The 15,838-nt window shown below is 51.8% G+C and overlaps 1 protein-coding gene across 1 annotated transcript in view; it reads left to right on the top strand.

Moving 5' to 3' along the window:
• Positions 1-12,357, top strand: part of KCNK9 (potassium two pore domain channel subfamily K member 9) — an 86,797-nt gene extending 74,440 nt beyond the window's left edge. Inside the window, exon 2 of the mRNA XM_060116360.1 lies at positions 11,513-12,357. Within this exon, the coding sequence (XP_059972343.1) occupies positions 11,513-12,357 (845 nt within the window). The remainder of the gene's footprint in view (positions 1-11,512) is intronic.
• Positions 12,358-15,838: the final 3,481 nt, after the last annotated feature.

Raw genomic sequence — 15,838 nt, 5'->3', positions numbered from 1 at the left:
CCCTGGGATGCATCTCCGCCCCCATCTGAGGGGTCTCCTGATGCCAGCCTCCCGAGGTCTTTGTGGGACTAAAGGAGAAGCACACGGGGCTGCCCAGGCTAGGTTTCCTCCTCCGTAAGATAGGGATAATGACACGTGACTGGATCCCACTGGATCCTCATAACACAAAGGAAACAGGACCCAGGGAGGTGCAGCCCAGAGCTGGGAAGAGGCCCAGCTGGAGTCTGGACCAGGGTTTCTAGGAGCCCACCGTCTCGTCTGCCAGGTGCTCCTGAGTGATAGCACAGACCAAGCGAGAGATGTGGTGTCCATTTAGCACAAGCGGGCGGAGTGGGCGCCAGGTTGATGTGAGTGGGAAGGTCCCTCAGGCCGAGTGGGCTCTGGCCTCACCTGACACCCCTCACCCCAGCCTTCACAGCCCTCCCAGGAAGGGGCTCACCAGGCTCTCCCCAGGGTGTCCTCACATGAGGCCTCCCTCCAGACAGAAGAGAAAGACCTATCATGAGCTGTTGTTAGAAATCTGTGCCTTGTGAGCTTGCATATTTTTAAAAATTTATTTTTAGGTCTTCTTTCCCTCTTAAGACATATCAAAACAGTGAAGCGAAACCAAAAGGGAACGTTTTGGGAAATTAATGAGGGAATTGCTCTGTCATTAAATAAAACACCAAATCTGCCAGGTTTTCTTCCAGGGATCACAGTGCCAAACTGATGACTGAGCAAGTCACCAGGCCTCCAGGCGCCTCTGAGAGGGGCCAGGGCTCAGGCCTTGGAATCCCCGGCCCTGGACGGAAAGCCTCAGGGTTCTCATCTGTGAGATGGGGTCATGGTCCTGTGGGCTGAGTCCCCTTGGGGATGGTGCCCAAGATGGTCACGCTCACCTGGCCGTGGCTCTGCTTGGTGCTCTGAGCGGGGCAGATGCGTCTATGGCCCTTATTTATGCGTCTGTGAAATGGAACCAGTGGATGACTTGCAGCAGGGACCTCACTGTGATGGGGGAAGGTGAATGGGCAGTGTGAGATGGGGCTCGGGGGTGGGGAGCCACGGGCCTGGCTGCCCTCTCACTGCCCGCTCTGCTGTCCCCGCCCTCCCTCTCCTCCAGTCCTTGAGCATCGTGACTTATCCGTTGGACAAACAGATGGTCAGTTTTCTCTTACTGTGTTTGGCCTGTGCCACGTTTTAAAATGTTTCGTTAGATCCTACATTTTCAATATCCAGTGTTTCCAGCTTCTCTTTAAAAATCAGGACATTGGGTCACCCTGGCCTGCAGCCCCGGTCGCTGGGCTCGGGGAACAGCTGCTCTTTCCGGGGACAGGGGTCTCCAGTTGGCCGCCGGCTGCCTGCAGGCCTGGTTGGCCTCACCTGCCCACTTCCCCTCAGACAGACCTAGTGGTCTGTAAGAGAAACCGTGTGAGGTGCAGGGGTGTGTGAATTGCAAAGTGCTTTGTTATCCATCCCAAACTGCTCTTCATGATTTGTAGTCATGCTGAGGTGTAGGACATGTTGAGTGTTAATCCACTGCAGTCAGAGCACTGGCTGAAGCCAGATTACTGGGACACAGACGGGAGTGCCTGAGAAGGGCTGACTGGAGACTGGGCTCAGACCTGGGGGTGGAACAATAGCCCCCGTTTCTCAGGATAGTCTCCTGCATGGTTGGGCGCATCCTCATGGTGGTGAAATGACTTCAGAGGCTCCGGACATCACACGCTGGCCCCTTCAAGTCTGGCAGGAAAGAAGAAAAGGCTCATTGGTTCAGGACTTGGCCGGAGACCCAATCGGAGCCCACAGGAAGCATCATCCCCTCTCGGGGGCTGAACGGCAGTCCTGCACATTAGCCCAAGCCCCCGTGGTGGGACCCGGGAGAAATTCAGGTTCGGTTATAATGTGAGAAGGGTGGCTTGACCTGGGGCTGCCACAAGGGATGGCCCTTTCAGATGAAAGAATGAATGCAGAAAAGCTTTGCAGACTGTAGAGTGCCGTGGAACTAACTGGAAGGGACGCTGGTTCCTCACTCCCCTCCACAGAAGAGAGTAAAGGCTTAGAGTCTAGGTGGCTTTCCCAAGGTCATGGTTGGTAAAGTAGGAGATGGAGCCAGATGTAGTCCTTGGGACTTACTGCTTTCCATCCAGGAACCTCTGGAGGACCCTTCCTGCCCACCCTCACCCCCACTCCCCATGCCCCACGGGGCCTGTGAATCATTTTCCTTTTTGGTGTCTGCAGACACCTGGGTCTTAATAATCATGCGGAGCCCGTGCAGGGACTGGAGCCAGGCCAGCACGGTTGGAGGATGGATGAGTGGGATGCTTGTTGCAGGCTGAAGTGGGGAGCCAGCCAGAAAGCACGGGGGGCTGAGGGCAGCCCCCTTCTCCGGCACCTCTCTCCACAAAGCCACCTTGAGTCATTCTTTAATGGAATTTGTGCCTATTTTAATTCCTACAGGCACAAAATCCTTGCGTGTCCTTTATAAATATTTCATTCTCTTCCAGCAGCAAATTTCCTGATGCCCAAATGCCTGGGTGGCCATCTCCTTCCCTGGGCCGGGCGGCCTCTGGGCTGGAAGAGACGCCCATGACCACTGTCACCTGGCACCTGGCCTTGATGTCCGCTTCTGCGCAGTGAGCAGCAGAGTATCCCTGGGAGGTTGGGGTCACGGTGAACTTGACTGAAGAGAATGAGGATGCCTGGGCACCCATGGTCCCTAAAGGGCGGAGTCAGGGCTCCAACCCAGGTTGTCCTGATGCCAGGGGCCAGCCTTGTCCCGCCCGCTGAAGTGTCCTGGAGGGGAATTCCAAGCTGGGTTGGTCGTTTCTGGCAGGGGGATCAGGGCAGGCTTCAGGGAGGGGCACTCCACAGTGGGGGAAGCTTTGCAAACTGTGAAGTGCTGTGAGAGTCTGGAAAGGGCTTTTACGGCCAACTGTTGATAGGCCTAGATTCCCAGGGAAAAGGAGGGAGCCATGGACAGTCCCGGAGTGTCAGGAGTGAGGCTGGTCTACGACCCACACTGCCCAGTTGCCTTATTGACTTCTCACAGTGAGGACAGCCCGCTGGACACTCATGACATCTTAACGAAATGCTGCCCAGGGCAGGAGCTGGGCCTGGGAACTTCTCGGACCTGGCGGTTGTCAGCTTCTGGGAAATCTAGTAGGAGCCGGGGGAGCACAGGGTGTCTTGCAAGGGAGCGCTGCCTTGTAGCTGCAGCTGGCTCTTTGGGGAGCCCCCAACCCAATAGAAATGATCAGTTTTATTACCCTCCTTCCCTGCCTCATTCCCCTCCAGGAAGACAGAGCCTATTCATTTGTTTTATTTGTTAGCCGGCTGCAGTCCAGAGCTGCAGGCCTCTTCTCTGCAAAGCCTCTCCCAGGACAGATCAAAGAGACCCACTAAGTATATTAAAGGGGCCATGAAAATCGGGCTGGATGATGCAGTGTCTTGGGCAAATCTGCCCTCAGCCGTGCTGGGCTTCGGGATGGGCCAGGACTTCAAGGCAGGCCTGGAAGACGGAGGTCATATGTGTGGTGATGCCGCCCTCTAAATTCTGAGTGCCTGTTCCATGCTGGGCTCTGGGGTCCACAGGGGTGAGCCAGGGGTGGGCTCTGCCCTCTGGGAGCTCAGAGTCTGGCAAGAAGGCAGTGGCAGGGAGGGAAGGAGGGAGGGATGATCTCCAAATGTCATCTCACTGTGTGTGGGGGGGTAGGGCTTCAATGTATGAATCTGGGGGGCACATTTAGTCCATAGCAGGGACCTGGTGACCTGATAAGAGGTCAGTTCCCATTGCATCTCTGTCTGTTTCTTCTCCCTGTCCTTGGCCCCATTTCACAGATGAGGAAACCGAGGTGTCTTTCTAGGATGCTCAGGAGTCCAGATCAGCCTTTCAAGGTGGGGCTTGTTATTTGAACAGTTCTATCCCCTTTTGGGATTTGTAGGTTAGGAAGCCCATGCTGGCCTGTGGTGTGGAGCTGGGCTTTGCAGCCCCTTCTGGGTGGGGAGGTCGGCCGGGCGAAGTGGAGGTTCTTTGCAAGGCTGACTTCGTGCATTCCTCTTAACAAATAGCCCTGCAGCTCTTCGAATGCTCCATCCCTACCCCTGGGCTTAGCACGTGGGTGCACGTGCAGGGGCTGGGATGTGGGGCTGGGCTTGTGGTCTTCCTTTCTCTTCTGCTAAACCTCCTTCACTGCATATGTCCACCTGCCCTGCCCTTAGCACTCCTGGTGGGGAGGCCAGGGTCCTGGGCTCAGGCGCTAAGCAGAAGCCCATATGTCCACCTGCCTCTGCCCTTAGCCTGGTCCTGGGCCCTGCCACGTGCTGACAAAAAGAACCCTGGCCCAGGGAGCACAGTGTTGGAGATGCAGCTGCTGTGTGTGCACACTGGGGGTGGCTCTTCAGGCTGTCACCGCAGTCGCCATCCATGTCAGTGGTCCCCATGGCTGGCCTCACACGCAGGAGCATGGCCCCTTGTGGCCACCTGAGCAGCCCATCGGGGCCACAAGCAAGTCTGAGTCTCTGGCCCTGCACACGTGGAAAAGTCAGCAGAAAGAGGGGGCAGGGCTGGGTGCAGAGGGACAATGTGAGTCACTGTGTCCCCTGTGTGTAGGGAGCTTTGCATCTGGTGGCTGGTGGTCTTCATGTCCCCCAGTTTGTGGAGGTCTGGGTGACGGTCATGTTGGTCACTGCTGGGCTCCTGCGGGGCTGGGGAAGGATGACCCTGTCTCCTGCAGAGTGGCCGTGAGCTGGTCTGATCTCCTCTTTCCAGCCTCATTTCTCACATCTGTCCAGGGAACTGAATAACTCTGCTGAGGTCACAGAGCAGCAGACCAGAGGTTTCAGCATATCTTCTGCACCCCAAGCACACCTCCTGAGCCCCGTATAAATCAATTTTAGATTCTCTTTGCCAAAAGGATGAATTGTTTATGATGATGGAAGGATGAGCAGTATGGTCCTAGGTGGGATTCCTGAGGTTTTGTCAGTGGAGGAGAAACTGGCTCCCAGTGCCTGGGAAGATGGGGGGCAGGGGGAGCCCAGGATCTTAAAGGGAAAACCTGGACAGGGATGTGGCTCTTGAGCTCAAGGGACTGGTCCTCACAGGTGGGGTGGGAGGCAACCCAGGAGAACAGGCACCAGCCTGGGAGTCCTCAGTGGCATTGCAACACCCATGCCCTCCACCTAAGGTCCCCTTGTCCAGTCACTGGGTGGGGCTCTGAGCACGGGCTGGCTGGTGCCCCTCTGGAGATCTCGGGGGAAGATGAAAAGCCCCCGTGGATCCCCTGTGCCAGGCACAGGTCATGGTGCATAGTCAAGGCTCTGGATGAGTCTCAGTGGATAACGTATGAGTAGATGCATAAATCCGGCTCCCAGCCCAGGAAGGCCAGGCTGCCTTCATTCACTCACAGATAAAAAAAAAAAAAAAACAACCCACAGTCTAGGATCTGAGCTGTCACACAGGTTCTCTGAGAGCATTGAAGATTTGTAGCTTGTTATCCTCTTTATAACAGGCTTGCTATCCTGTTCCATTGATCTATATTTCTGTTTTTGTGTCAGTACCATACTGTTTTGATTACTGTAGCTTTGTAGTATAGTCTGAAGTCAGGAAGCCTGATTCCTCCAGCTCCATTTTTCTTTCTCAGTATTGCTTTGGCTATTTGGGGTCTTTTGTGTTTGTATACAAATTAAAATTTTTTTGTGTGCTGGTTCTCTAAAAAATACCATTGGTGATTTGACAGAGATTGCACTGAATCTGTAGATTGCCTTGGGTAGTATAGTCATTTTAACAATATTGATTCTTCCATTCCAAGAATATGGCATATCTTTCCATCTGTTTGTGTTGTCTTCAGTTTCTTTCATCTTATAGCATCTTATAGTTTTCAGAGTGTAGTAGGTCTTTTGCCTCCTTAGGTAGGTTTATTCCTAGGTATTTTATTCTCTTTGATGTGCTGGTCAATGGGGCTGTTTCCTTAATTTCTCTTTCTGTTGGAAAGGAGAAGCTGTCTTCTCTTGTGTGTCTGGCATATGTGTATTTTGTATGTTCTCCACTGCGTATACCTGTTAATCTGTAGATACCATGGATGCTATTGAGATATGGGTATGTACAATCCCTGCAGCCTGTGCAAACATGTGGTGCACGCATCCTGTGTCTCGAGTGCACTTTCCGTGCACACGCACGTCCTGCACAAAGTGTGTGACTCTGGGTGTGCGGTGGGTATACCATAGATGCTTTGTGTGTTGGTCTAATACATATATGGTATGTGGCTTTTGCCCACGTTTCACATCCACGTGCAGTTACTCTACCCAACACATCCATTTTTCACAAAGTTCCAAGCATATATATACCATGTGTATTTGTATAAAGCATCCATGCTATGTCTGTGTTTCATTGATACTATGTAGACTTGATATGTGTTGACCCGTTTGCATGCAGTGCCCACCATTTTGCATCATAAGGAGACCTGGGAAGCAGATCCAGTGGAGAATACACATGGTATATCAGCCTGGGTCTTTGCAGGAGGTGGCACTCTCAACTTGAACAGTTAGTTAATGGCTATTTATAGTGTGGGAGGGTGGGTAGGTTGGAGGGAAAGCAACGAGGGAAGGTGTGGTAGCCTGGGATGAGCAACTGTGGAGAGCTGTCAGTCAACATGCCTGGGATGTAGCTGCTAGCACTTGTAGAGTTGCTCCATGGGTGAACCTGCTGGCAGATGTAGCTCATTACCAAGGTCCTCATCTTCCTCCCTTCCTCTGACCTCCTGCTGGGACTGTGCCTTGCATGCACTCAGCTGGACACCAGAGGGCCAAGAACCCCTTGAGGTGGCTTATGCAGACTTAGCCTCACCAGTGGAGAGCAGGGTGGAGATGGGTGCGTCTAGATGGGGAAATTGAAGATATCTGGCCAGGCCTCCGTCTTCCTGAAAGGCTCTGCAAGTTGGGCAGCTTCTTTCTCGCTGCGGTGGGAATGGTCCTGTGCCCTGGACCCCTGGGGCCCTAGGAGATTTATTCTAGGGCCTGAACTTTGGAAGGCCCTGAACTTTGGGGGTGTTCCCAGCCCACACTCTCTTGTGCACGCGTCTTGCTAAGGGATGTCATTGCTGTAACACATCAGTGAGATATACTGTGGGATGTCAAAACGATGGAGTTCTTTCTGTAGTATGACGGGCCGCGAGAGAATTGACACCACCCTGGGACAGGATACACGGGCATACTGCCATCCAGGCCCTGTGAAGGGACACCGCTTCTGATCAGTTTTACTTTACAGGATGGGGGGGCCTGAGCACCTGGGTTTGAGCCCGCAAATGCTGTGCTGGTTTCCTCCAGTAAATATATCCCATCCGGAACCGTTAGCTAATTTACCACCTTATTAAGTTGCAAGCAATCTACTGTCTTCCAGCATCCATCTGGGTTTTATATCGGCCACCCAGGTGAGCTATATGGCGATGTCGCGGGATACCCACCCCTGAACTTTGTATAAATATAAACCCACTTGTTTACCAAGATGCACTTCATTCTTTCCTGAAGACCTAAGTCTCCATCTGGTGCCATTTCCCTCCAGGCAGAAGAACTTCCTTAGTACTCATGCTATGCAGAGCAGCAGGAAACAAGTTTTTAGTCTGAAAGTGGATTTCGCCTTCATTCTTTTTTTTTTTTACATCTTTATTGGAGTATAATTGCTTTACAATGGTGTGTTAGTTTCTGCTTTATAACAAAGTGAATCAGTTATACATATACATATGTTCCCATATCTCTTCCCTCTTGCGCCTCCCACCCCTCTAGGTGGTCACAAAGCACTGAGCTGATCTCCCTGTGCTATGCGGCTGCTTCCCACTAGCTATTTTACAATTTGGTAGTGTATATATGTCCACGCCACTCTCTCACTTTGTCACAGCTTACCCTTCCCCCTCCCCATATCCTCAAGTCCATTCTCTAGTAGGTCTGTGTCTTTATTCCTGTTTTACCCCTAGGTTCTTCATGACATTTTTTTCTTTAAATTCCATATATATGTGTTAGCATACGGTATTTGTCTTTCTCTTTCTGACTTAATTCACTCTGTATGACAGACTCTAGGTCCATCCACCTCATTACAAATAGCTCAATTTTCGTTTCTTTTTATGGCTGAGTAATATTCCATTGTATATATGTGCCACATCTTCTTTATCCATTCATCCGATGATGGACACTTAGGTTGTTTCCATCTCCGGGCTATTGTGAATAGAGCTGCAATGAACATTTTGGTACATGACTCTTTTTGAATTATGGTTTTCTCAGGGTATATGCCTAGTAGTGGGATTGCTGGGTCCTATGGTAGTTCTATTTGTAGTTTTTTAAGGAACCTCCATACTGTTCTCCATAGTGGCTGTACCAATTCACATTCCCACCAGCAGTGCAAGAGTGTTGTTCCCTGTTCTCCACACCCTCTCCAGCATTTATTGTTTCTAGATTTTTTGATGATGGCCATTCTGACTGGTGTGAGATGATATCTCATTGTAGTTTTGATTTTTGCCTTCATTCTTAAAGAATACTTTCCCTGGATAGATAGTTCTGGGTTACGGTCTTTTTTAAAAGCTCTTTAAAGATGTTATCCACTGTTTCCTGGGCCCTGTTGTTTACGATTGGAAGTAAGTGCTGTTCAGATAGTTGTTTTCCTGTATGTGATACATGGTTTCTCTCTGGTGCTTTCAAGATTTTCCCTCTCTGGTGTTCAGCAGCTTGATTCCGATGTGTGGTTTTCGTTGTATTTATCTTGCTTGAGGCTTACCGAGTTTCTTGAATCTGTAAATTTGTCTTCCACCAAATTTGGTTAATTTTGGCTATCATTTCTTCAATTTTTTTGTCTCTAGGACACCTCGTGACACTGTCCTACACGTCTCTGAGGCTTTTAAAATTTATTAATTTTTTATCTTTTTTTGTCTCTTCAGAGTGGATAATTTCTATTGATAGGCCTGTTGTCCTCTCCTTCTTGCTGTTTCCCTGTTCTGTCCTTTCTGGCCCAACTCCAACGTTGACCTGCCATTTCTCCTCTTTCGTAAGGACTATGGGGTTGCTGAGGGGTCAGAGCTCTGCACTGGCTCAGTGGGACTGAGGGCCAGAGAGGACACAAACGTGTGATGTCATCTCTGCCGTGAAAGTGTGGCCCCCGGGGCAGGCAGGACGTGGCACAGGTTCATGCCAGGGGAGAGGCAGGCAGGCTGAACGGAAGTAATGAGTCTCTGGGAGAGAGGCCTGGGCTAGGGCAGTCAGAGTAGTCTTCCTGGGGGACACAGTGGGCGGGGTCCTAGGCCCTGGGCTAGCTGCTCTCTGACCTCAGCAGATCTGCACAGCATCCCCACCTCAAAATTATCATCCTCCCACGTAACAGATGAGGAAACCCAGGCTGGGAGAGGTTGTCTGGGGCCCAAGGTAGCACAGCTGGTTAAATGGCCATGAGCGTGTGGCTCGGGGAGTACCAGGGAAGCCTGTTGTGATGGGGCAGGATTTGAGACGTCGGAAGGCCATGTGCATCCTCCAAGTGCTCAGTCCAAATACTGCCCATGATCCTGGTATTTTTCTGGGCAGTATTATTCCCGGAACTTGAACTAGTCTTAGGTTTCTTCTGCCATGTTGTGCAGACCCTATCCTGGCCCTGACGTGATCACTGACCAGCTGGGTGACGTTGGCAGGTAACTTCACCTTTCCAGCACCACTGTCCTCATTTGAATGTGAGGAAATACAGGCTTGGTTTTGCATAGTCGATGCAGGGGATCAATGAAGTGATGGTCTGAGCAGCTGCGTGAAGAGTTTCAAAAGCACTTGCACACGAGGTCTCTAAGGATTATTCGTTCCCTCGATCTGACAAGGCCACATTCACACAGTGGCGTAAATTTATTCTGTCCTTTGTTAAAGCGGTATTTTAAGTGCTCGGTGTTTCTCTAGGTGTGAGGATACAGCAGGGGATAAGACAGGTAAAAATCTTAGCCCTCGTGGTGTTTATGCTCCACCCTGCAATGACCTCTCTCAATTCAAGACGTCTGCTTTTAAAAAAGCCTCATTCTGGGCTTCCCTGGTGGTGCAGTGGTTGAGAGTCCGCCTGCCGATGCAGGGGACACGGGTTCGTGCCCCGATCCCGGAAGATCCCACATGCCGCGGAGCGGCTGGGCCCGCGAGCCATGGCCGCAGAGCCTTCGTGTCCGGAGCCTGTGCTCCGCAACGGGAGAGGCCACAGCAGTGAGAGGCCCGCGTACAGCAAAAAAAAAAAAAAAAAAAAAGCCTCATTCTTGGGATTGGAACCCGGAGTCTTCAGCCACCAGCTCTGAAGAAACCAAGCTACCCCGCTTTCAAGTAACTAACTCGGTTTCCTTGCCCGTGGTGTCAGCTACATCGTGCCCATTTTATAGGGTCGTCACGAGGGTAGAAGGAGGTGATGCAAGACAAGGAGTCCACACAGGCTGGCTGTGGGCTGGTGGATCCCCGATGCCTGAGCCGGGGGCACGGGGAGCCCGGGGCAGAAGACAAGTAGTCTTGCTCCATGCTGAGCTTTCTGGCACCACCGTTGAGAACGTGGAAACGGGGGTGCTTTCTCCCCTTCCCCAGCACACGCAGAAAGGACTCTAGGGAATCCATCATCCCCTCCCACCTGGGCACCCCTCTTACCTTCCGTGGTGTCCCCACCTCCCTGGGCAGCCCCACAGCTCCCAGCGGGGAAGCTGCCGGGACCCACACCTCCTTGGCTGTCCTCCCACCTGTCCGACGGGGGTGCTTTCTCCCCTTCCCCAGCACACGCAGAAAGGACTCTAGGGAATCCATCATCCCCTCCCACCTGGGCAGCCCCACAGCTCCCAGCGGGGAAGCTGCCGGGACCCACACCTCCTTGGCTGTCCTCCCACCTGTCCGCCGTACCTGGCCTCGGACCGTGCACGTATCTAAGAATAGAACCATGGTGGTCAAAAACAAGAACAACCACCAAAAAACCCAGTTAGCATTCTTTGACTCTATACTTTTTTTTTTTTTTTTTTTTTTTTTTTCTGGTCCGCGGGCCTCACTGCTGTGGCCTCTCCCGTTGCAGAGCACAGGCTCCGGACGCGCAGGCTCAGCGGCATGTGGGATCCTCCCGGACCGGGGCACGAACCGGTGTCCCCTGCATCGGCAGGCGGACTCTCAACCACTGCGCCACCAGGGAAGCCCTGACCCTTCACTCTTAACGTTGATCCATGTTGGGATATTTAATTTTCTCCCTTGGGCTGGCTACTTTTGGAGTTTTCTGCAAAATATTACGAGTGACTATGCTGCTTTTCTTTGAAAAAACTCCGTGTTACTGGACGAACAGTGAAATGACCCCCAAGCTCCTCTTGTGACTAAACGCCCCAGACCACCTCCCCCGTCCCCAAACTTCAAAGGCTATCTCTTCACTGATTCTTCCCTGTTCTTCGCCCCACCCCTCAGGCGCCGGCCCCGCCCCCAGCTCCATCCCCACTGCCGTGCCCACAGGCGCACCCACCCCGAACCCCCGGAGACCCCAGCTGACTCCGTCTCCCTGTCCTCTCACCTCCTCCTGCAGGTTACGGGCACGCTGCTCCGGGCACGGACGCGGGCAAGGCCTTCTGCATGTTCTACGCGGTGCTGGGCATCCCGCTGACGCTGGTCATGTTCCAGAGCCTGGGCGAGCGGATGAACACATTCGTGCGCTACCTGCTGAAGCGCATCAAGAGGTGCTGCGGCCTGCGCAACACGGAGGTGTCCATGGAGAACATGGTGACCGTGGGCTTCTTCTCGTGCATGGGGACGCTGTGCATCGGGGCGGCCGCCTTCTCCCAGTGCGAGGAGTGGAGCTTCTTCCACGCCTATTACTACTGCTTCATCACGTTGACCACCATTGGGTTCGGGGACTACGTGGCCCTGCAGACCAAGGGCGCCCTGCAGAAGAAGCCGCTCTACGTGGCCTTCAGCTTTATGTATATCCTGGTGGGGCTGACGGTCATCGGGGCCTTCCTCAACCTGGTGGTCCTCAGGTTCCTGACCATGAACAGCGAGGACGAGCGGCGGGACGCCGAGGAGCGCGCGTCCCTCGCCGGCAACCGCAACAGCATGGTCATCCACATGCCCGAGGAGGCGCGGCAGGGCCGGGCCCGGCTCAAGGCGGACGTGGCGGACCTGCAGTCCGTGTGCTCCTCCTGCACCTGCTACCGCCCGCAGGAATACGGCGGCCGCTCGGCGGCCCAGCAGAACTCCTTCGGCGCCAAGCTGGCCCCGCAGTACTTCCACCCCATTTCTTACAAGATCGAGGAGATCTCACCAAGCACATTGAAAAACAGCCTCTTCCCGTCCCCTATCAGCTCCATTTCTCCCGGGTTACACAGCTTTACCGACAACCACAGGCTGATGAGACGGCGGAAGTCCATCTAGGGTCTGGGGAGGGAAATAACAAACAGAAGTCATTTGTCACATCTGACGTTAAGTCTCATTGGCCCCCCCCCCGTCTTATTTATTTATTACGGTTATCCTTGATTGTTCTGATTATTGTCCTCATTTTTCTTTCTCTCCTTCCTTCCTTCTTGGTTTCCCTTCTCCCCCACCTTTCCAGCAAGACAGAGCAGGCCAAAGGGAAAAAAGAAAGGCCCGTCTTCCTGTGAAACTCGCATCTGAGCATGAAGCATGGATCTCTTCCTTCTTCCCAGCAAAGTATGCCTTACATGTCTCCCCAGCCCGCCCCATCTCTGGGGTGGCTTTCCCAGGACAGGTGTGAGACCCAGACAAGGAGACAGAACCCAGAGGATACCTGACCCAAAGTTGCACACGCGGCGGAGAGCCTCGAGTGCCCACCCACAGTGGTGTCTCTGACCCAACTCCTTTCTCTTTTCCTCCCCAAGCAGTGGGTGGCCGAACGTGTGTGGTCTGAGTGTGTGTGAATGAGTGCACACACCAGTGTGCTTCTGTGTGCTTCTGATGTGACAAAATGGAAAGTATCAGGTATTCGGCTTTCTTTTCCGTCACACAATTTTGTTAATGGCCTGCTTTTGGCTGCTTCCAAACAAAACGGGAAAACAAAACCCACAAGGTTTTTGATTTATCATCTTGCCAAATCAAGCATGCTCCACAAGCAGTCTTTATCCCAGATATGTCATGACCACATTTTTAAAGTGCTAGATTCTAAATTATATTAACTTCTTTTTAGGGGGTGGGTGGGCAAGCCGACACGGATCATTTTAGCTTGCCAGTTCAAAAATTTTTTAAACAAGCATGCACTTTGTTAAACTGGTATGCGTTATCAACACAAGAAAACAAAACTAGCAATGGAATAATCAAAAGCCAATAATATTAATTTATTAGAGACATTTTTGGTTTAACATCTCTAGTTCCAACAATTTTCCATGTAACTGGACGTGTTGGGGGAAACTGGAAAATTGTTGCAACCACAGAGTATTTATTCTCTCTTATTTGTGTGATGATGATGATTTGTGTAGCATCTACCTACATGAATAAGAATTACAGTTCAGGATGCTTGGATGCGAATGGGTATTAGTAAGTGGATGTGGTTTCTTTTCCTAATGAAAAACGACAGGGCATTCCTCATTTTAAAGAATATATATAATGTATTTTAAGAAAGATGATTGTCTCTAACTGCATTTGATTTGTAAATAAGGGAATGTTGATGTTGGTCTCAGGAAGAGTTTGGAGGCAAGGAGCTGCGTCTTGGCCTGCTGGGAACTTGTCAGTCTCGGGGTGATTTTTTTCTGAATAATGGAGAAATTCCTCCCCACTCTCAATAGGGGATGACCCCAAAGGGAAGGCCTGCTAACATCCTGGGGCGGGGGGGGGCGCCTATAGAACATGGCACATTGGAGGCCCTTTCCATGACAGGAATAAAGGAAAGTCTCACCTCCAGCTTCACGGGGGGACCTTCATTTCCCTCATCACTGTCTCAGCCATTTCTAAAGATCAGCCATCCTCACTTACCTTTTTCAAAAACTGGTAGTTCTTCCAGGTCTTGGACAGCAATGGGCTTTGGCTGGGCTGCTCAGGAGCGGTGGGCGCCCCAGTGGGATCTCCCAGAATGGAGGGTCTTCTCCCTATAGCAAGAGCAGACCTACCAGATTTCCTGAGAGACCGCCCCAAGTGCATCCCTTCCAAGCATTTGGGCCATTGGAGTGACCACAGCCCTCAAGATTCCTGTGAAAAGGCAGGCACTTTAATGTTACATCCCATGTTGAGATGGCCTCTTCATCTAGGACACAGGGCCTGTGGAATGAGTCTGGGAACCTCAGATTCTCTAGGCCAAAGAGGACAGTTATTGATCTTCAATGTCATACCAATTAACTCATTTTTAAGACTTAAAAATTTTGTTAGGGCTCTAAAATCTGTCTGGAGAATAGAAGCAGTTGCTCTTTCATTTTTTTCTCTCTTGGAAGAGATTGGCTTTAGCGGGTCACAGGTGCAAAAGTACTAGTGCATATTTGCGGAGTGCTTCATGCTCTGGAGGAGGCTGCTTGTAGTAAGTGTGGGGTTTCTCAACAAAACCTTTGTACAGTAAGACTTGACCTCAAATGGGGTCAAAGATAGATCATCTTTGATCTATAAAGGAGAGAGAGGCACTGGGAGGGTGAGTGATTTCCTCAACGTCAGAGAGCTGGTCTTTGCTAGAACTGAGACATTAGTCTCAGTCTGGACCCCAAAAGGGTCCAAGAAGCTGACCCCACCACACTATGGCACCCTCATTCAGTCCTCAGATGAGGGAACGTGCATCTGTTTCTCCACAGGTAAGTGTACCAGGCTTTTAGAGTCAGTTAGAGGTGCACGGGTTCAACCCTTCACTCAGAACTGGTCCCCTCACCAGTGTACAGTGGTCCTAAAGTGACCTACTTCTGCTTGAATGCTCCCAGTGACAGGGAGCTCCTACCTTCGCAGGGAAGTTCAGAAAACGTCCCGTAATCTCTCTTTCCACAGAGCTGACTCTTCTTTGTAGGATTAAGGGTGGTAAGATGAAGTCTTTTCTGTTTGTGGGATGACCACCAACTTAAGTGTCTGAAGCAAGTTGGAATTTCTCTTGGTTCCATATCCTCCCCCCACCCCCTGCACTTCGCTACCAGCTCAGCCCCTGAAGGACACGTACCGAGTCTTCTGTTCCAAAGGTAAACATCCTGTTTATGCTCAGAGCGTTCGGGGGTGGAGGGGAACCTGGGTTTGCTTCCCTTGGGATGTCCTTCTTTTTCTCAGATGGTCCAGCTCTTCCCTACCACGCTGTCTGGCCAAGGAGTCCTCCAGGTGCCTCCAGTGAGGTGCTCTGATGGGGGCGCTGAGTCAGGAGTTCTCCAGGGTTCTCCTCTCTTGATGAAGCAGGCCTGGGGCATCTCCACCTAGAGCTTGGTCCACCCCATCAGCATTGGAATCCTCAAAAGCCAGGGGGAAGCTTAGTCTGAGTCACCTCGCTGAGGTCCCTCATCTTCAGGAAAGGAAATCGAGGTCCAGAAAGGCTGGACACGAATCTGAGGCCCCACAGCCAGAACCTAGGTCTTCCCACTTGTTTATCCTGCTGCTGCTTTCCTGGCTGCTTCATCATTGCTGTCACCCCCTCCAAACAGTCCTTGTTGCTGGACTTTTCAGCATCTCGGACCCAGGTCTCTCTTCCCCGCTCTCAGCTGATGATTTCTTTCTTTCAGCCCAGGTTTCCCACACCCTTCTTCCAGTTGACCACACCCACTCAGGGAGGGGGAAGAAATCTCACCAGGTTGTTTGAATTTGGGCCCCAACTTCTGTTAGAACGAGCTGAAGAAGGGCCACATTCCACCAGCATCCCAGGAGGCTGGCCTGCCACGTGGTCCCTGGTGGGGGTCTAGAACTCAACATGCCACATAGATACTCAAAGAGATTTTGGACTCTCACTTGAATG

This window comes from Mesoplodon densirostris, chromosome 13 (genome assembly GCF_025265405.1).
Source record: "Mesoplodon densirostris isolate mMesDen1 chromosome 13, mMesDen1 primary haplotype, whole genome shotgun sequence".
Taxonomy (NCBI): domain Eukaryota; kingdom Metazoa; phylum Chordata; class Mammalia; order Artiodactyla; family Ziphiidae; genus Mesoplodon; species Mesoplodon densirostris.
The sequence above is the reverse complement of the archived record's forward strand: the minus strand, read 5'-3'. Positions and strand labels throughout refer to the sequence as shown.